At 46.6% G+C, this 21,821-nt stretch overlaps 2 protein-coding genes across 3 annotated transcripts; one reads left to right on the forward strand and one right to left on the reverse strand.

Annotated features, from left to right (window-relative positions):
- The first annotated feature begins 1,387 nt into the window (after window positions 1-1,387).
- On the forward strand, window positions 1,388-4,373 carry LOC119286633 (serine/threonine-protein kinase SAPK10). The gene is made up of 8 exons (XM_037566046.1): window positions 1,388-1,881; window positions 1,978-2,154; window positions 2,268-2,321; window positions 2,405-2,497; window positions 2,810-2,902; window positions 3,370-3,474; window positions 3,551-3,649; window positions 3,736-4,373. Exons 1-8 carry the CDS (start codon window positions 1,705-1,707, stop codon window positions 4,021-4,023), a joined length of 1,086 nt encoding a protein of 361 aa, XP_037421943.1. The 5' UTR covers window positions 1,388-1,704; the 3' UTR covers window positions 4,024-4,373.
- A 266-nt stretch (window positions 4,374-4,639) lies between these two features.
- On the reverse strand, window positions 4,640-7,567 carry LOC119286632 (serpin-ZX-like). 2 transcript variants are annotated; one of them, XR_005140594.1, is made up of 3 exons: window positions 7,082-7,567; window positions 5,069-5,997; window positions 4,640-4,990 (listed from the first exon to the last, which is right to left on the reverse strand). XR_005140594.1 is itself a non-coding variant. In XM_037566045.1 (2 exons), exons 1-2 carry the CDS (start codon window positions 7,496-7,498, stop codon window positions 5,215-5,217), a joined length of 1,200 nt encoding a protein of 399 aa, XP_037421942.1. In that variant the 5' UTR covers window positions 7,499-7,567; the 3' UTR covers window positions 4,858-5,214. The 2 variants fall into 2 exon arrangements, 1 of the variants encoding a protein (XP_037421942.1); XM_037566045.1 differs by having other exon boundaries at window positions 4,858-5,997.
- Window positions 7,568-21,821: the final 14,254 nt, after the last annotated feature.

Genomic DNA, 21,821 nt, shown 5'->3' on the forward strand with positions numbered 1-21,821 from the left:
ACTGCAAAACTGTGAGCTGAGTTGGGAGTAGTGCCATATGCATGAGGAAAGCACATTCTTTTCTATTGTTAACCTGTTTCCACTTATCAAATCCTTTGATCGTGAATATGTCTGAACCACACTTTCCAATTGGCTTCTTCGAAAAGAGAAAACAAGGCAAGCAATAGGCAAGATTTGTGAGAGGTGAATATTCCAACAAGAAATCATTTGTGAACCAATCACTTTGAAATCGACGACGGCCAGCCCCTGTCCCATTAAATTCACACTCATCATCAATACATGAGCTGGTCTTAAAGGCATTAGCAGGGATCAATACTAGGATGTTGTGAGGGTGTTCGCAATGTAGAACACATGAGTTATCTTGGAATTGTCGATCTCTCGGAACAAGATGCGATGGAGTTTAAGATTTGTAATCAGAAACTCACACGCAACTTCCAAATGACCCAATGGAACATTGCTAGTGTTTCATTAAAATCAATAGAGCACGAGTCTGAATAAATTGAAGTTTAGTTTAAGCTATGTAATTTGAAAGTTTTTTATGTATGAGTTGTAACATTTGTATTTGAATTATAATCGTATTGCAAAATTGATATTTGAATCATTTCAATGTCTGAAGAAAAAAAACGACTTACAAAAAGAAAAGAAAAAGGAGGCTGATAAGCAGGGGATTTTTTAAAGCCTTGCGTTAGGTCTCTGCGCATCGATCTAAATTTTACGAACACGTCCGAACATAAACATTTTATAAGCGGACAAATAATGTTGCCCGTTTGGGTTTTGGATTGGAGATGCCCTAGTCAAGACGGCAAACCAAACCGACCCAACCTAATGCAGTCATTAGCTACAGCGAGTCAGCCGATCAACTCGAGCCGCTGGTGCCGAAATGAGAACACACCCACAGCGCTAAATCAATCGGAGCCGTCCACGCGCACAACACGTCACCCGATCACCATCCGATACGCATAGAGCGGCGGTCCGCTCAACTAACCGACCTGAAGAAGTTCAGGCTGTCGCCCGTGCTCCACGCGGTACGCCTTCCAGCCACCCCTCCAGATATTTTCAGCCTCCCCCACCACCCTACGCCTACGCCCACGCCCACGCCACCGTCCTACAACAGACACCGACATCCCGGTCCCGCCCGTACCCCACCGCGCCGGGTCTGCACGTCATTGACCGACGCCGCTTACGTGCACACCACCGGCGCCCTCCCGTGACAAGGCCGACGCGCGGGGCCCAGCGCCCACCGGCCCACACGTCGGTTAGCGGGGGGCTGGGCTAGGAGGACGCGACACGCCCCCCGCCCGTCTTCCCCACCGGACTGGAACTGGATAGTTCGCCTGCGAAGCAGAGCGGAGAGAAAAATATTTTAAAGATCGAGCGATCACGCAGAGCGACAGGGAGGAGAAGAAACCAGAGCGCGGCGATTTTATTAATAGAGAAATAAAGGCTGCCGGCGGGGCGTGGGCGCGGGGTGAAAAGCGCGAGGCGATAGAGAGAGATCACGAGGTGGGTTTTCTCCTCCGCCCAATCCAGTCCACCACCCCGGAGCTGGAGCTCATCATCATCAGCTAACTAAACTAAAGGGGAGAAGGCAAGGTGTGTGTGTCTCTCTCTCTTGGATCGCGGGGTCACGGGAGGAGCGAGCTCGGTTGCTTTGCTCCCGGCGCCGGCGGTGGGTGGAAGGGAAGGGGAGAGGGGAGGGAGGGGATGGACCGGGCGGCGCTGACGGTGGGGCCGGGCATGGACATGCCCATAATGCACGACGGCGACCGCTACGAGCTCGTCAAGGACATCGGCTCCGGCAACTTCGGCGTCGCGCGCCTCATGCGCAACCGCGCCGACGGCCAGCTCGTCGCCGTCAAGTACATCGAGCGAGGGGAGAAGGTACTCCTACTACTTCTACTACCAGAGCATCGCTAGTTCTTCGTCTCCCTGCGCGGGACGGAATCAGAGCTGAAGAGCTTGCGTTCGTGTAAGCAGATTGACGAGAACGTGCAGCGGGAGATCATCAACCACCGGTCGCTGCGCCACCCCAACATCATCCGCTTCAAGGAGGTCATCCTCACGCCCACGCACCTCGCCATCGTCATGGAGTACGCCTCCGGCGGGGAGCTCTTCGAGCGCATCTGCAACGCCGGCAGGTTCAGCGAGGACGAGGTCCGCCCATCACCCTCCCCCTTCCTTCCTTCGCCATGACGTTCTCCGTTTCTCATACGTGGACTACTAGTGATCGATCACTGTACTAACCGCCCAAGCCTCTGACTTTTCAGGCGCGTTTCTTCTTCCAGCAGCTGCTCTCAGGAGTCAGCTACTGCCACTCCATGGTACTCTTTCCTTTTCGGGCGATTCCACAGTTTGTTAGGCTGTTACGGTAGCTACGACTGAAATGGTTTCGTCTTTTGTTAAGCAAGTATGCCATCGTGACTTGAAGCTGGAGAACACGCTGCTGGACGGGAGCACGGCTCCTCGCCTCAAGATATGCGACTTTGGCTATTCCAAGGTACTCCCTCCGTCCGGAAATACTTGTCGAAGAAATGCATAAAAATGGATGTATTTAGAACTAAAATACGTCTAGATACATCCATTCCTCCGACAAGTATTTCCGGACGGAGGGAGTACATAACTTACTAAAACAAGATACTTGCTTCACTGTCGCGCAGGCTTTCAGTTTTCAGCAATCAACATAGTATTTACTCTGTTTACATGCCAGAATGGGGGTTATGCTCTGCTTGCCATCCTAGTAGTTTTTTGTGTCCTAGTGTATCGACCTGTTATTCTACTCATTCCTCATTCCTGTTTCGTGTATTTGCAGTCGTCGGTTCTTCATTCGCAACCAAAATCTACGGTTGGAACACCGGCGTACATTGCTCCGGAGGTTCTTCTCAAGAAGGAATATGATGGAAAGGTATGCATACCAGGGTTTAAAATTTCAACGAAATTTCATTGAAAATTTCGCATATTTCGGCGGGGTATGAAATACTTATAGCCCTGAAATTTCGAGTCCAGTTCAAATTAAAAAATCAAATTAGGTTAAAATTCATTAAATTTGAAAATTCAAAATGCCAAATAATTTCTGAAATACGCGGAATTTCCAAAATTCCGCATATCTCGGTGACGTCCGAATTTTTTTGTTTCTGAAACTAAAGGCCTTGAAGCATACATATTGCTGCTCCATGTAAATATTACTTTTCATGATATCCTGATCCTGTTGTTTTGTGTAATGTTCATGCCCATTTTTCTCCAACCATATTTGCATTGTGAAGATTTCCATTCGTGAGATGCATGATGTATAATCCCATGGTACTACTAGACTCTGCGATGTGTCATCTCAAGCTACCTGCCGCTAATCCTTTGTTCTTCGATGAAATGAAGATTGCGGATGTGTGGTCCTGTGGAGTGACGCTCTATGTTATGCTAGTTGGTGCATATCCCTTTGAGGATCCTGATGAGCCCAAGAATTTTAGGAAGACAATTCAGGTTCCCATTCTTATAGCTATCTTAATCTCTTGACCATCTCTGTTCTGATCACAAACTAATGAGCTTGCTTTGCCAGAGGATATTGAGTGTGCAGTACTCGATTCCAGATTACGTGCACATATCTTCCGAGTGTCGAGATCTTATCGCCAAGATTTTCGTTGGCAACCCAGCTACCGTGAGTAGTACTTATATCTACTAACCATGTAGTGTTGTCACTAGATTGTTGCGTGCAGTTTATTTTAAGGTTGATAACTTTTGCAGAGAATCACAATCCCTGAGATAAGAAACCATCCGTGGTTCTTGAAGAACCTCCCAGCTGACCTGGTGGACGACAGCACCATGAGCAGCCAGTATGAGGAGCCTGAACAGCCGATGCAGAGCATGGACGAGATCATGCAGATCCTGGCGGAGGCCACCATCCCGGCGGCCGGTTCTCGGATCAACCAGTTCCTGAACGACGGTCTCGACCTTGACGACGACATGGACGACCTTGATTCAGACGCCGACCTCGACGTCGAAAGCAGCGGGGAGATAGTGTATGCTATGTGACGGTGCAAAACCTCTCGACGAAGCAGTTCTTCTATAAGTTGACCGTAAGATGCCAAGCTACTCGAGACTCTCAGAAGGGATAGGGTACCGCGGTGCTTGATAGCCCGCCCACAAATGTTACTTTGTTGTACTAGTTGGTCTCTGTACTTCCAATGTTGTAGTACAACGGTTTGGCCTTTTGGATGTGACCTTGTGTTGCTCCAATGCTGTGTTGACTATCTCTGCTGATTTGAGAACTGGTAGATCATCTGTAACCCGTGTCATCACATCATCTTTGTACCATGTATATGTGTTGTAGGCAAATAAGAGACACTACAGCTTGATCAGTTTCGTTTCGACCTTTCAGTTCAGATGAGTTTGTGTGTTTCTGCATTGTGGTTCTTGCTACGATTCAGTGTATCCATTTACGTGCAGGGCTCCAGGTGTTGAGATATGCACTCGGTTCAGATAAGAGACTCTCATATTATTGAGCAATTTGAGTTGTGCATATTAATATCAGATTTCAGCATATCGTGGGCTCATCTTACCTATTGAGAAGTTCAGGAGTCAATAAATTATGAACCATTGTGGAATCTTTCTGTCTGTGAAATTCAGGAGTCAATACTCGAGACACTCAGAAGGGACAGGGTTTAAAATTTCAGCATATCGTGGACTGACAACGATAGGGCCACGGAGGACAACGTCGCTCTCGGCGCCTGATCAACCAAACCCACTCGTCTAACAATCCAGATTAACAAAATAATCCAGATCATTCTCGCAAATTATGCAAAGACCATGGCTCATACTTCGCTAAGAAGCATTTGGCCAGCATGGGCATCTCATGCATCGAGCAACTGAAAGCACAAAACTCCACAGCAATCCTGGATTATTGTCACTAACTCACCACAACCTCCATCTCATGCATCAAGCAACTGAAAGCACAAAACTCCACAGCAATCCTGGATTATTGTCACTAACTCACCACAACCTCCATCTCATGCATCAAGCAACTGAAAGCACAAAACTCCACAGCAATCCTGGATTATTGTCACTAACTCACCACAACCTCCATACATCAAGCAAGCCATTATTCGAAAACAAAAAACATCCACCGGATTTATTGCACAGGCAGCATGATCTAAAGTTGAAACCCCCTCCACTCACATGTGATAGTTGAGGTCACTGCCAATGCAGCGATCCAGAGCAAACACATCATGGAGACACCAAGGGATTGAACACATGACCGACGAATAGCACCACGCCTGTGAGGTCTTCTCGGATAAGGAAGAGGAAAGGGTGATCCGCGACGAAATCCACCTTCACGGGCTCTATTGGCAGTGACCTAAGTGTGACCACAGAAGCAGTTGCCGCGGCAGCCTCGGTGCCTTCTTCGTTCACCTCGACAAACGACTTGTGGAAAACGGACGAGACGTATAAGCCCGCCGATGAATCCACCATCTCCGAAAGATCAGCCTCTGCGCTGAACGGCAGCTGGAGACCCAAACCTTTGAGCATATCAGACGCTTCAAATCCAAACAATATCTTGAACTTCGGAAGCTTGAACTGCCCGACAGGAACCTTCTGCATTGGGATATGGTTCTCCAAGAACTCTGGTTCGGTGCTCAACTTGTTGGCCAAGTTCCAGAGACCATCCTGTGCTTCTGGAAGAAGAATGTACATGGAGAACTGCCTCTTGTCCTCGCCTTGCTGGTAAGGAAGCTTCAGTACCTTCAAGCTGTCAGAACACGAAATGTATTGCTTCTTTGTACTGGACATGAATGGTGTTTGAACTGAGCTCCCATCAAGGAGGTGGAACTTCTCATCTTTTGTCTTGGACGCGTCAAACTTCTCAGTCCAGGCTCCTTTGAAATAAAGGGCATTACCAAGAACCAGTCTAGTGGTATTGTCAACAGACCCTGCAGGGAGGATCTCTTTGATGAGACCTGTTGTGATTTTATCTACCCAGGAGTTCACCTGACCAGCAACTTCAGCAGCCTGGACCATTGCAAAATACATCAATACTTAGAACAACTGAAAAATCATACTAATGCTCATTTAAAGTTGCTCGAAATGTATACTCATTTAAATGGTCATCACACCAACTAGGAGCGACATTGTGCAATACCACTACTGATTTTTTGACAATTCTAATCCAGTAATCTTTAGTTTATTTTTGTACATTATCTTAGAAACAAAATCCCCATGAAGGTAATAAATGAAAACGACAAAAAGACCCTGAAAACGCTTAAATACAGGCCAACGAATTTGGAATGCCCTGGGCATTCCTATTGATCTAACATACATACTACACTCAAGAGCCTAAAAATGTCAATATCAACAAATTCCCCAGGCTTCAAATCACTAGATAGCACACTATGAAAATTGCACTTCTAAAAAGGAGTATATTTCATCTCAAAAGTAACGGACTAGCTATGCCAAAACCGCACTAATGCAAGTTCCAGTGTGTAAATTATCTGTACAAAGGGGAAATCTAAAGAGCAAGTTAGCAACATGACACCATAAAAAGTAATACTTCCAAAGTTCCATTAATTTCTACTGTTTAGTAAACACCTATACTTCAATGATTAAATTGAGCTCTTTTGGCACGGCATCAGTAGTTCATCACATTTTAAAGCTTGATAAGGAAATAATTTGCACAGGCCTGAACGCTTAGCAGTAGAACATTCAGTCGAATTTATTGCATTTACCAAAACAGCCGAAAGACAAGAGGCTTCAGCAATGCTCTTCTATAGCTACCTATACGTATATGTAGCAACTCCATACAACAGTACCAAAGCTCCTGGTGTTCAACAAAACAGTATGGAAACCACTAAATTACAAATCTAGAATGGTTAAAAGACCTATCGAAATACCACCCCATATCCATATCTACATCACACCTGCACAAAACAACCACTTTCGGAGAAAGAATGACACGGCGAACTGTAAAGACACGAGTAGATGAACTACCAGCTAGTGATGTGCACAAATAATGAGCAAATCTGTACTGTGTATTTTTTTTTCTGGTGAAGGATCTTGCCGTCGTTGCAAGAACTAGCTAGACAAGGAAGGGGATCACCTTAGTTTGGAAGTCCACGGACTGCGTCTCGGCCTTGTACTTGCCCACGGCGAGATCCTTGAAGGAAGGCTTGAGCTTGAGCGACGCGTCGACGAAGACGCCGTTGGCGAAGGCGACCCGCGGGCCGCCGGCGCCCGACGCGTCGGCGAGCACGACCTGAACCACCTGCTCGGCGAGCGCGTGGAGGTCCTCGGACCCGCCTTTCTCCGCGGACCCGAGCGCGGCGGCGAGCTGGTCGCGGGTGGCGCCGCCGGCGCCGGCCGCGACGAGGCTAAGCGCGACGTGGAGCGAGAGCGGGGAGAAGGCGGCGTTGCCAGCGGAGCCCTTGGCGTGGGAGGGCGAGGAGATGGCGGAGGCTAGGCGGAGGGCGAAGCGGGTCTGGTGCCCGATGGAGAGGCGGATGTCGGTGGTCGCCATGGCCGGGTGGTTGCTCGTCGGACTTTGGGTGGACTGGAGAGGAAAGTGGGATGAACGTGCGATTTTCTAGGGTTTCAGGGTTCTCACTGGTTATGTAGCGGGTGCCTGATCAGAGTTTTTTTTTTTAAAGCAAAAATATCGAAGGGTGCCTGAAACAGAGTTGGCATTATTTTCGCGGTGAATGGGGTGTTCGTGGTAAAAAAAGGAGGGACAACGTGTGCGGTCTCACAGGGTATCGTGTGCCCGTGTGCGTGCGTGACCACGTGTGCGGTCTCCCACGTATTTTTTTGGAAATAAAGGAAAGTAGACCATTTGTCTACCTTTTTTTTTTGAAGTTAGACCATTTGTCTACCTTATTACGTACTCCCTCCGTCTTATTATAATATAATGTAGGAGTGTTTTTCATATTAGTGTAGTATCAAAAACACTTTCATATTATGGGACGAAGGGAGTATTTTTAACGCGGTACAGACCCTTGTATATACGCATATACACTCACATTTATGAGTATTTGCACACACATGTTAATCATATGAGCATCTTCGAGAGATTAAGCCGACACATCATATTGAGATTGACCAAATCACTACATATGCCTTTATAGTCAACAAGAACGTCTCCTCTCACTGAACGCACGTTGCCGGTAGGCCTGGAATAAATTCAAGAAAATGTGAGCACAAATATCAAGTTTAGGACTTGAAGCCTGGTATACAACTATCTACACTTAGCATTCCAAAACAGGCCTGAGCCACTAGCCAATTTATGGTTGAAGGGTTGTATCATGTGTGATTTATAACAGGTGATTTGTATTGACAAATCATGTGAGATATACTCCTAAGAAGTCAGTTCTATTTTTGCGGTTGACCTAAGAAGTTGTTTGTGACGATGTTCACACGATTTCAATAATTATAAGTTTTCCAGGCCGCACAAAATATTTAAGAATGCATAAAAACAAAAAATGATAAAGGAACGGAGGTTCATAGGTTCTTAATTGCACGAAATATTTGAAACATATACCGTGACTGCGGAAAAAAGAGTAATTAATCATCACCGATCTACTTCTTGGCGGCACGCTTGCTAGTCTTGTGGCTACTGTGGCACGGCCCTTTATCATCCTCTGTGAGTCACAAGAATGAGACACGTCTGCATGACAATGATCTATATGTACGTGGCATAGCTTTTTTAGGCGTCCTTGGTTGTGTGCATGACGTGCTCTAGACTCGTTTTCTTCCCAAATCGAGTGCCGACGACGCTTGTCAATGTCATCCTTCATGCCCCTTAGACCATGAGAGTATCATAGTCACTTTTACTGTCCGATGGACTTTGGGGTTGCTCAAACGTCACCTGTAACACGGTTGTCGATACTTAAACCAGCAGACCTCGGGTAGGGGCCCTGAGCTATGTATCTTGGATCGATGGGCAACAGGAGACGAAGGAGACAATATTTACCTAGGTTCGGGCCCTCTCGAAGAGGTAAAACCCTACGTCTTGTTTTGATTGTATTGATGATGATTTATTGAGTATAGGCTTGATCTACCTCGAGATCGTATGTTGTGTTCTAACCTTGAGGTGTGTAATAATGAATTCGCCCCTACGGTCTAAACCCCTCAGCTTTTATATAGATGCTGGGGTATCTAGGGTTACATATGGTCGGTTGCCATCTAGGGATAAACATGCCAATAATCGAAATAATCCTTAGGGTGCACGCCAAGTCGTCAACAGCGTCCGACTCCACCACGCCAAAGTTTGAGGCCTATGAAGTTATTCCTTGCGAGATTGGTGGACCATAAGCTCGGCATGTGGACTGTGGGCCAACTAGGTTGGCACCCCTAGTCCATGACACCGTCAGTAGCCCTGAACTGTCTTCAAAGCCGGGGACAACAATTCTTCTCGGACAGATGACTTCGGCTTGACAGGATAGTTCTTTTTTCCGGTGATCACCCACACAAATCTGTTGTCTTATTTGCGCAAGGCAATTCTTCCGAGCTCTCCCTCTAATGGGGCAGCCCGTCGACCGCACGCTTCAAAGTCCACGCTTTGTCAACCGAGGTCTTTTGGATAGCTTAGCCCTGAAGGCTTTACTACTTGAGTGCGAACAATGTTTATAACATGACAACTTTTTCGAAGCGTCGCCACTTATACCAACGCAAGTCAGTTATTGTTACTCGAATCGCGGCCCGAGGCGGTTTTCTCATTGGCACGTCGTATCAAGGTAGAGATCATGCTCCGTATTTTAGGGGATATCATCAAGATTCATTTCATCTCACGTACACATTACTGCGCCCACGGCTCAAACATGGCGATTAATCTAGTGTGGCAAGCGGGACTCTTGGTCTTTCACAGACCTATAAGAGCAAGGGATAATAGTACCATCTTCCCCACACTTCCATTCCTCGCCATTACGCACAGCCTCCAGAGCTCTAGCACCTAGATTCGCTCTGAAGCTCTCGCCAGTCCACCATCGCTTATAGCTCCCTCCTCGGCGATCTCCGAAGCCACCTTGAAGGGCTAGTGGGCGTCCTCCACCACTACGAAGGGCGTCATCCAGGAGCTCAGAACCGCGGGATACATCTCCACCACCGCCGCCTGCCAGGAACCGGAGTCCAACCAGCGGATTCCCACTCCCAAGCCAGGGGAGCGGGTTAACTCAAGGAAATATGCCCTAGAGGCAATAATAAAGTTATTATTTACTTCCTTATATCATGATAAATGTTTATTATTCATGCTAGAATTGTATTAACTGGAAACATAATACATGTGTGAATACATAGACAAACTTAGTGTCACTAGTATGCCTCTACTTGACTAGCTCGTTAATCAAAGATGGTTATGTTTCCTAACCATGAACAAAGTGTTGTTATTTGATTAACGAGGTCACATCATTAGTTGAATGATCTGATTGACATGACCCATTCCATTAGCTTAGCACCCGATCGTTTAGTATGTTGCTATTGCTTTCTTCATGACATATACATGTTCCTATGACTATGAGATTATGCAACTCCCGTTTGCCGGCGGAACACTTTGGGTGCTACCAAACGTCACAACGTAACTGGGTGATTATAAAGGAGCATTACAGGTGTCTCCAAAGGTAGATGTTGGGTTGGCGTATTTCGAGATTATGATTTGTTACTCCGATTGTCGGAGAGGTATCTCTGGGCCCTCTCGGTAATGCAATCACTTAAGCCTTGCAAGCATTGCAACTAATGAGTTAGTTGCGGGATGATGTATTATAGAACGAGTAAAGAGACTTGCCGGTAACGAGATTGAACTAGGTATAGGAATACCGACGATCGAATCTCGGGCAAGTAACATACCGATGACAAAGGGAACAACGTATGTTGTTATGCGGTCTGACCGATAAAGATCTTCGTAGAATATGTAGGAGCCAATATGGGCATCCAGGTCCCGCTATTGGTTATTGACCGGAGACGTGTCTCGGTCATGTCTACATTGTTCTCGAACCCGTAGGGTCCGCACGCTTAAGGTTTCGATGATAGTTATATTATGAGTTTATGAGTTTTGATGTACCGAAGGAGTTCGGAGTCCCGGATGAGATCGGGGACATGACGAGGAGTCTCGAAATGGTCGAGACGTAAAGATTGATATATTGGAGGCCTATGTTTGGATATCGGAAGTGTTCCGGGTGAAATCGGGATTTTACCGGAGTACCGGGAGGTTACCGGAACCCCCCCGGGAGCTATATGGGCCTTAGTGGGCTTTAGTGGAAAGGAGAAAGGGGCAGCCCAAGGTGGCTGTGCGCCTCCCCCCTTCCCCTAGTCCTATTAGGACTAGGAGAGGTGGCCGGCCCCCTCTCTCTCTTTCCCCCCTCAAGGAATCCTATTCCAACTAGGATTGGGGGGGGGGAATCCTACTCCCAGAGGGAGTAGGACTCTCCTGGCGCGCCACACTTGGCCGGCCAGCCTCCCCCCTCTAGTCCTTTATATACGGAGGCAGGGGCACCCCAGAAACACACAAGTTGATCCACGTGATCTATTCCTTAGCCGTGTGCGGTGCCCCCAGCCACCATATTCCTCGATAATACCGTAGCAGAGTTTAGGCGAAGCCCTGCTGCTGTAGTGCATCAAGATCGTCACCACGCCGTCGTGCTGACGAAACTCTTCCCCGACACTTTGCTGGATCAGAGTCCGGGGATCGTCATCGAGCTAAACGTGTGCTCGAACTCGGAGGTGCCGTAGTTTCGGTACTTGATCGGTTGGGTCGTGAAGACGTACGACTACTTCCTCTACGTTGCGTCAATGCTTCCGCAGTCGGTCTGCGTGGTTACGTAGACAACACTCTCCCCCTCGTTGCTATGCATCACATGATCTTGCGTGTGCGTAGGAAAATATTTTTGAAATTACTACGAAACCCAACAGTGGTATCCGAGCCTAGGTTATTTATGTTGATGTTATCTGCACGAGTAGAACACAAGTGAGTTGTGGGCGATATAAGTCATACTGCCTACCAGCATGTCATACTTTGGTTCGGCGGCATTGTTGGACGAGACGACCCGAACCAACATTACGCGTACGCTTACGTGAGACTGGTTTCCCCGACGTGCTTTGCACATAGGTGGCTTGCGGGCGACTGTCTCTCCAACTTTAGTTGAACCAAGTATGGCTACGCCCGGTCCTTGCGAAGGTTAAAACGGAGTCTATTTGACAAACTATCGTTGTGGTTTTGATGCGTAGGTGAGATTGGTTCTTGCTTAAGGTCGTAGCAGCCACGTAAAACTTGCAATAACAAAGTAGAGGACGTCTAACTTGTTTTTGCAGGGCATGTTGTGATGTGATATGGTCAAGACATGATGCTAAATTTTATTGTATGAGATGATCATGTTTTGTAACCGAGTTATCGGCAACTGGCAGGAGCCATATGGTTGTCGTTTTATTGTATGCAATGCAATCGCGATGTAAGGCTTTACTTTATTACTAAACGGTAGTGATAGTCGTGGAAGCATAAGATTGGCGAAACGACAACGATGCTATGATGGAGATCAAGGTGTCGCGCCGGTGACGATGGTGATCACGACGGTGCTTCGGAGATGGAGATCACAAGCACAAGATGATGATGGCCATATCATATCACTTATATTGATTGCATGTGATGTTTATCCTTTTATGCATCTTATCTTGTTTTGATTGACGGTAGCATTATAAGATGATCTCTCACTAAATTATCAAGAAGTGTTCTCCCTGAGTATGCACCGTTGCGAAAGTTCTTCGTACTGAGACACCACGTGATGATCGGGTGTGATAGGTTCTACGTTCAAATACAACGGGTGCAAAACAGTTGCACACGCGGAATACTCAGGTTATACTTGACGAGCCAAGCATATACAGATATGGCCTCGGAACACAGAGACCGAAAGGTCGAGCGTGAATCATATAGTAGATATGATCTACATAATGATGTTCACCGATGAAACTACTCCATCTCACATGATGATCGGACATGGTTTAGTTGATTTGGATCACGTGATCACTTAGAGGATTAGAGGGATGTCTATCTAAGTGGGAGTTCTTAAGTAATATGATTAATTGAACTTAAATTTATCATGAACTTAGTACCTGATAGTATCTTGCTTGTTTATATTGATTGTAGATAGATGGCTCGTGCTGTTGTTCCGTTGAATTTTAATGCGTTCCTTGAGAAAGCAAAGTTGAAAGATGATGGTAGCAATTACACGGACTGGGTCCGTAACTTGAGGATTGTCCTCATTGCTGCACAGAAGAATTACGTCCTGGAAGCACCGCTGGGTGCCAGGCCTGCTGCAGGAGCAACGCCGGATGTTATGAACGTCTGGCAGAGCAAAGCTGATGACTACTCGATAGTTCAGTGTGCCATGCTTTACGGCTTAGAATCGGGACTTCAATGACGTTTTGAACGTCATGGAGCATATGAGATGTTCCAGGAGTTGAAGTTAATATTTCAAGCAAATGCCCGGATTGAGAGATATGAAGTCTCCAATAAGTTCTATAGCTGCAAGATGGAGGAGAACAGTTCTGTCAGTGAGCATATACTCAAAATGTCTGGGTATAATAATCACTTGATTCAATTGGGAGTTAATCTTCCAGATGATTGCGTCATTGATAGAATTCTTCAATCACTGCCACCAAGCTACAAGAGCTTCGTGATGAAGTATAATATGCAAGGTATGAACAAGACTATTCCCGAGCTCTTCGCGATGCTGAAAGCTGCGGAGGTAGAAATCAAGAAGGAGCATCAATTGTTGATGGTCAACAAGACCACTAGTTTCAAGAAAAAGGGCAAAGGAAAGAAGAAGGGGGACTTCAAGAAGAACGGCAAGCCAGTTGCTGCTCAAGAGAAGAAACCCAAGTCTGGACCTAAGCCTGAAACTGAGTGCTTCTACTGCAAGCAGACTGGTCACTGGAAGCGGAACTGCCCCAAGTATTTGGCGGATAAGAAGGATGGCAAGGTGAACAAAGGTATATGTGATATACATGTTATTGATGTGTACCTTACTAATGCTCGCAGTTGCACCTGGGTATTTGATACTGGTTCTGTTGCTAATATTTGCAACTCGAAACAGGGGCTACGGATTAAGCGAAGATTGGCTAAGGACGAGGTGACGATGCGCGTGGGAAACGGTTCCAAAGTCGATGTGATCGCGGTCGGCACGCTACCTCTACATCTACCTTCGGGATTAGTATTAGACCTAAATAATTGTTATTTGGTGCCAGCGTTGAGCATGAACATTATATCTGGATCTTGTTTAATGCGAGACGGTTATTCATTTAAATCAAAGAATAATGGTTGTTCTATTTATATGAGTAATATCTTTTATGGTCATGCACCCTTGAAGAGTGGTCTATTCTTATTGAATCTCGATAGTAGTAATACACATATTCATAATGTTGAAGCCAAAAGATGCAGAGTTGATAATGATTGTGCAACTTATTTGTGGCACTGCCGTTTAGGTCATATCGGTGTAAAGCGCATGAAGAAACTCCATACTGATGGACTTTTGGAACCACTTGATTATGAATCACTTGGTACTTGCGAACCGTGCCTCATGGGCAAGATGACCAAAACACCGTTCTCCGGTACTATGGAGAGAGCAACAGATTTGTTGGAAATCATACATACAGATGTATGTGGTCCGATGAATATTGAGGCTCGTGGCGGATATCGTTATTTTCTCACCTTCACAGATGATTTAAGCAGATATGGGTATATCTACTTAATGAAACATAAGTCTGAAACATTTGAAAAGTTCAAGGAATTTCAGAGTGAAGTTGAAAATCATCGTAACAAGAAAATAAAGTTTCTACGATATGATCGTGGAGGAGAATATTTGAGTTATGAGTTTGGTGTACATTTGAAAAATTGTGGAATAGTTTCCAACTCACGCCACCCGGAACACCTCAGCGTAATGGTGTGTCCGAACGTCGTAATCGTACTTTACTGGATATGGTGTGGTCTATGATGTCTCTTACTGATTTACCGCTATCGTTTTGGGGATACGCTCTAGAGACGGTCGCATTCACGTTAAATAGGGCACCATCAAAATCCGTTGAGACGACGCCTTATGAACTGTGGTTTGGCAAGAAACCAAAGTTGTCGTTTCTAAAAGTTTGGGGCTGCGATGCTTATGTGAAAAAGCTTCAACCTGATAAGCTCGAACCCAAATCGGAGAAATGTGTCTTCATAGGATATCCAAAGGAAACTATTGGATACACCTTCTATCACAGATCCGAAGGCAAGACTTCTGTTGCTAAATTCGGAAACTTTCTAGAGAAGGAGTTTCTCTCGAAAGAAGTGAGTGGGAGGAAAGTAGAACTTGACGAGGTATCTGTACCTGCTCCCTTACTGGAAAGTAGTACATCACAGAAAACTGTTTCAGTGACACCTACACCAGTTAGTGAGGAAGCTAATGATAATGATCATGAAACTTTAGATCAAGATACCACTGAACCTCGTAGATCAACCAGAGCGAGATCCGCACCAAAGTGGTACGGTAATCCCGTTCTGGAAGTCATGATGCTAGATCATGGTGAACCTACGAACTATGAAGAAGCGATGGTGAGCCCAGATTCCGAAAAATGGCTTGAAGCCATGAAATCTGAGATGGGATCCATGTATGAGAACAAAGTATGGACTTTGGTTGACTTGCCCGATGATCGGCAAGCAACTGAGAATAAATGGATCTTCAAGAAGAAGACTGACGCTGACGGTAATGTTACTGTCTACAAAGCTCGACTTGTCGCAAAAGGTTTTCGACAAGTTCAAGGGATTGACTACGATGAGACCTTCTCACCCGTAGCGATGCTTAAGTCTGTCCGAATCATGTTAGCAATTGCCGCATTTTATGATTATGAAATTTGGCAGATGGATGTCAAAACTGCATTCCTGACTGGATTTCTGGAAGAAGAGTTGTATATGATGCAACCAGAAGGTTTTGTCAATCCAAAGGGAGCTAACAAAGTGTGCAAGCTCCAGCAATCCATTTATGGACTGGTGCAAGCCTCTTGGAGTTGGAATAAACTTTTTGATAGTGTGATCAAAGCATTTGGTTTTATACAGACTTCTGGAGAAGCCTATATTTACAAGAAAGTGAGTGGGAGCTCTGTAGCATTTCTGATATTATATGTGGATGACATATTATTAATTGGAAATGATATAGAATTTCTGAATAGCATAAAGGGATACTTGAATAAGAGTTTTTCAATGAAAGACCTCGGTGAAGCTGCTTACATATTAGGCATTAAGATCTATAGAGATAGATCAAGATGCTTAATTGGACTTTCACAAACAACATACCTTGACAAAATTTTGAAGAAGTTCAAAATGGATCAAGCAAAGAAAGGATTCTTACCTGTGTTACAAGGTGTGAAATTGAGTAAGACTCAATGCCCGACCACTGCAGAAGATAGAGAGAATATGAAAGATGTTCCCTATGCATCAGCGATAGGATCTATCATGTATGCAATGTTGTGTACTAGACCTGATGTGTGCCTTGCTATAAGTCTAGCAGGGAGGTACCAAAGTAATCCAGGAGTGGATCACTGGACAGCGGTCAAGAACATCCTGAAATACCTGAAAAGGACTAAGGATATGCTTCTCGTATATGGAGGTGACAAAGAGCTCGTCGTAAATGGTTACGTTGATGCAAGCTTTGGCACTGATCCGAACAATTCTAAATCGCAAACCGGATACGTGTTTACATTAAACGGTGGAGCTGTCAGTTGGTGCAGTTCTAAACAATGCGTCGTAGTGGGATCTACATGTGAAGCGGAGTACATGGCTGCTTCGGAAGCGGCAAATGAAGGAGTCTGGATGAAGGAGTTCATATCCGATCTAGGTGTCATACCTAGTGCATCGGGTCCAATGAAAATCTTTTGTGACAATACTGGTGCAATTGCCTTGGCAAAGGAATCCAGAATTCACAAGAGAACCAAGCACATCAAGAGACGCTTCAATTTCATCGAGATCTAGTCCAGGTGGGAGACATAGAGATTTGCAAGATACATACGGATCTGAATGTTGCAGACCCGTTGACTAAGCCTCTTCCACGAGCAAAACATGATCAGCACCAAGGCTCCATGGGTGTTAGAATCATTACTGTATAATCTAGATTATTGACTCTAGTGCAGGTGGGAGACTGAAGGAAATATGCCCTAGAGGCAATAATAAAGTTATTATTTATTTCCTTTATCATGATAAATGTTTATTATTCATGCTAGAATTGTATTAACCGGAAACATAATACATGTGTGAATACATAGACAAACTTAGTGTCACTAGTATGCCTCTACTTGACTAGCTCGTTAATCAAAGATGGTTATGTTTCCTAACCATGAACAAAGTGTTGTTATTTGATTAACGAGGTCACATCATTAGTTGAATGATCTGATTGACATGACCCATTCCATTAGCTTAGCACCCGATCGTTTAGTATGTTGCTATTGCTTTCTTCATGACATATACATGTTCCTATGACTATGAGATTATGCAACTCCCGTTTGCCAGCGGAACACTTTGGGTGCTACCAAACGTCACAATGTAATTGGGTGATTATAAAGGATCATTACAGGTGTCTCCAAAGGTAGATGTTGGGTTGGCGTATTTCGAGATTAGGATTTGTTACTCCGATTGTCGGAGAGGTATCTCTGGGCCCTCTCGGTAATGCAATCACTTAAGCCTTGCAAGCATTGCAACTAATGAGTTAGTTGCGGGATGATGTATTACAGAACGAGTAAAGAGACTTGCCGGTAACGAGATTGAACAAGGTATAGGAATACCGACGATCGAATCTCGGGCAAGTAACATACCGATGACAAAGGGAACAACGTATGTTGTTATGCAGTCTGACCGATAAAGATCTACGTAGAATATGTAGGAGCCAATATGGGCATCCAGGTCCCGCTATTGGTTATTGACCGGAGACGTGTCTCGGTCATGTCTACATTGTTCTCGAACCCGTAGGGTCCGCACGCTTAATGTTTCGATGACAGTTATATTATGAGTTTATGAGTTTTGATGTACCGAAGGAGTTCTGAGTCCCGGATGAGATCGGGGACATGACGAGGAGTCTCGAAATGGTCGAGACGTAAAGATTGATATATTGGAAGCCTATGTTTGGATATCGGAAGTGTTCCGGGTGAAATCGGGATTTTACCGGAGTACCGGGAGGTTACCGGAACCCCCCGGGAGCTATATGGGCCTTAGTGGGCTTTAGTGGAAAGGAGAAAGGGGCAGCCCAAGGTGGCTGTGCGCCTCCCCCCTTCCCCTAGTCCTATTAGGACTAGGAGAGGTGGCCGGCCCCCTCTCTCTCTTTCCCCCCTCAAGGAATCCTATTCCAACTAGGATTGGGGGGGGGGGGGATCCTACTCCCAGAGGGAGTAGGACTCTCCTGACGCGCCACACTTGGCCGGCCAGCCTCCCCCCTCTAGTCCTTTATATACGGAGGTAGGGGCACCCCAGAAACACACAAGTTGATCCACGTGATCTATTCCTTAGCCGTGTGCGGTGCCCCCAGCCACCATATTCCTCGATAATACTGTAGCGGAGTTTAGGCGAAGCCCTGCTGCTGTAGTGCATCAAGATCGTCACCACGCCGTCGTGCTGACGGAACTCTTCCCCGACACTTTGCTGGATCAGAGTCCAGGGATCGTCATCGAGCTGAACGTGTGCTCGAACTCGGAGGTGCCGTAGTTTCGGTACTTGATCGGTTGGGTCGTGAAGACGTACGACTACTTCCTCTACGTTGCGTCAACGCTTCCGCAGTCGGTCTGCGTGGGTACATAGACAACACTCTCCCCCTCGTTGCTATGCATCACATGATCTTGCGTGTGCGTAGGAAAATATTTTTGAAATTACTACGAAACCCAACATTATCTTCCTTCCCCACCTCATCTGAGGTCTGGGGTTCCCCCTGCACCCCTTCGTGCATGGGGTACTCTTGTACTACGGGCTAGATTTCCACCATCTAGCCCCGAATTCCATTCTTCACCTCGCGGTGTTTATCACGTCTGCAAGGCCTTCCTCCGCGCCGAGTCGCACTTCGACCTGCGGCTGAAAACGTTCGGTATCAAGCCAAAGATAAGCAGCGCCGATCTAGCCGAATGCGGAGGGGCAATTATAAGCAAGATCCAGAAGGTTGACTGGTTCGAGGGCACCTTCATAGAGACGATGAAGGAGTGGCAGCGGGAGTGGTTCTACATCACCAAGCCACTCGCTGGCGGCCAAGCCAAAGTCCCTGTGTTCTTCGCGGCCCCTCCAAGGAGGCTTGTCTCATGGATGAGGAAGGGCCTGGACTTGGGGTAACTCCAAAGAGGTGCCTGCGCTGCAACAGAGGATCAAGTCCCTTGCAGACAAGAAGAAGATCAAGCTGGTGGATGTGGTCGACGTCATGCTCCATCGCTGCATCCTCCCACTTCAGCTTTGAGAGAGCCCAATGTGGGCCTATACGCCCGAGGACATGCCGACAGTGTGGCGCTTCTACCATACCGATCTGGCCGGGATGTGGCCGACACTCTTCAAGCCGCCCAAGAATGAATTCCCCTAGGAAGCCGCCGAACATGATGCCCACGAGGTAACCGAAGCCTATAGTTTTATGTTTATCTATCCCTTCTGAGGGAGTCCTGGATTAGGGGGTGTCCGGATGGCCGGACTATACCTTCAGCCGGACTCCTGGACTATGAAGATACAAGATTGAAGACTCCGTCCCGTGTCCGGAAGGGACTTTCCTTGGCGTGGAAGGCAAGCTTGGTGATACGGATATGTAGATCTCCTACCATTGTAACCGACTTTGTGTAACCCTAACCCTCTCCGGTGTCTATATAAACCGGAGGGTTTTAGTCCATAGAACAACATAGACAACAACAATCATACCATAGGCTAGCTTCTAGGGTTTAGCCTCTTCGATCTCGTGGTAGATATACTCTTGTACTACCCATATCATCAATATTAATCAAGCAGGACGTACGGTTTTACCTCCATCGAGAGGGCCCAAACCTGGGTAAAACTTCGTGTCCCTTGCCTCCTGTTACCATCCGGCCTAGACGCACAGTTCGGGACCCCCTACCCGAGATCCGCCGGTTTTGACACCGACATTGGTGCTTTCATTGAGAGTTCCTCTGTGTCGTCGCCATCAGGAAGGATGCCTCGCCCCGTCTTTAAAGATGGCACCGTTGCTAAGGGAGTTTTGGCTGTCGGCCAAACCCTCCGGCTAGGTGGCTTTCTTATGACCGCCTGTTCGGCTTCTGCGCCGACGATGACCTCTCAAGCCATCGAAAACAATCTTCATGTCAGCTCGGAACTCGCCGAGCAGTTAGATCCAATGGAGCTCTCCTCCATAAATGAGCTCTTGGATCACTTCGCTGCCCTGGGAGTCGCTACGGATTACAACCAGATTGGGCCTAAACCCGATCTGAGAGAGATTAACTCTCCCCAAGTCACCCATCACGTTGCCGTGGTAGAGGGACAGTGCGGCGACCCTTCATTTATCTTAAGGACTCACTACGTCCGGATTCCCGATCCCTCCAAGCCGGATACCCCCGGAGGGGAGGATATCACTCAAGACCTGAACTTAGAGTCAGGCGACGGGCTGGATTCATTGGACAACATCCAGGAATCCAAATTTTCGAGTTCGGAAATTCCTCGGCCTCTGAGCCTCAGATGGGGTGAGGCTTCGGATTTAATTCCACCCACCCACCCCAACATAAGTGATCTATCCAAAATCAGGCAAGAGCCTGATGAAACAGTACATCATTACTGGGCCAGATTCCTCCTGGTTAAGAACAGGCTAAGGGACTGCCGCGAGGAAGATGCAATCTCAATCTTCTGCAATAATTGCACGGACAAGGGAATACTCAACGCCATAAGTCGCCGTGATATTACACACTTCACTGACTTGACGTCCATTGTACGAAAGTACTGTGCGATGGAAAGCGCCTGGGAAACCGAAATCAAATTTTGGGACAATCCGGCCCTGAATACAAACCCAGTCCGAAATAAAAGGGGGAATCATCACCAGACACCCGGGTCAAGCACTAAAAAGCAAAAACCCTCTACAGGGCATGGAACCGTACTGGAAGGATGGCTCAATGGACCCTGTAAAATTCATAGTACAGAGGACGCCACACCAACTCACAGCCTCAGAGCATGTTGGATACTCCAGCAGGTGGCCAAAATTGGCGAAAATCTCCTAATTCCGGAGGCCACAGAAAGCCACCCCAGAGACACCAATACGGTATTAACAGTCTTCGAGACTTTCGCATCAAATAATATGCGAAAAAGGACACTCCGCATCCTTGCCGAAGTCTACCAAGTAGCAACAATAAACCCATGGAGTGACACGGCTATTACCTTTAACGCCAGTGATGAACCTAAATTCCGAACAGCCCGAGCACCAGCCGCATTGGTCCTCAGTCCAATAGTGGACGGCTTTCGTCTTACCAAGGTACTCATGGACGGCGGCAGCGGATTGAACCTCATTTATGAGGAAACCCTTCAAAAAATGGAAATAGACTGGAACTGCATTGAGTGAAGCAGCACAACCTTTAGAGGAATAATCCCCAGTCAGGAAGCGCGCTGTACAGGAAAAATCACACTAGATGTGGTGTTCGGCACGCCGGATAATTATAGGTCCGAAGAGGTCACGTTCCATGTGGCTCCGTTCAGTAGCGGTTATCATGCTCTGCTAGGGCGGGAAGCGTTTACAATCTTCCAAGCAATACCCCATTACGGGTACATGAAGCTCAAGATGCCCGGGCCTAATGGGATCATCACTCTCGCTAGTGATCCGGACATAGCACTCCGTGCTGAAAACAAGACAGCCGCACTGGCCCTCGAG

Source organism: Triticum dicoccoides, chromosome 4A (genome assembly GCF_002162155.2).
Source record: "Triticum dicoccoides isolate Atlit2015 ecotype Zavitan chromosome 4A, WEW_v2.0, whole genome shotgun sequence".
NCBI lineage: Eukaryota > Viridiplantae > Streptophyta > Magnoliopsida > Poales > Poaceae > Triticum > Triticum dicoccoides.

Coding starts and splice junctions, on each gene's coding strand:
- LOC119286633 (XM_037566046.1), top strand. CDS start 1,705: ATGGACCGGGCGGCGCTGACGGTGGGGCCGGGCATGGACATGCCCATA. Junction 2,155..2,267: donor GCAGGTTCAGCGAGGACGAG/GTCCGCCCATCA, acceptor CTGACTTTTCAG/GCGCGTTTCTTCTTCCAGCA. Junction 3,475..3,550: donor ATTTTAGGAAGACAATTCAG/GTTCCCATTCTT, acceptor TTGCTTTGCCAG/AGGATATTGAGTGTGCAGTA.
- LOC119286632 (XM_037566045.1), bottom strand. CDS start 7,498: ATGGCGACCACCGACATCCGCCTCTCCATCGGGCACCAGACCCGCTTC. Junction 5,998..7,081: donor CCGTGGACTTCCAAACTAAG/GTGATCCCCTTC, acceptor GCAATGGTCCAG/GCTGCTGAAGTTGCTGGTCA.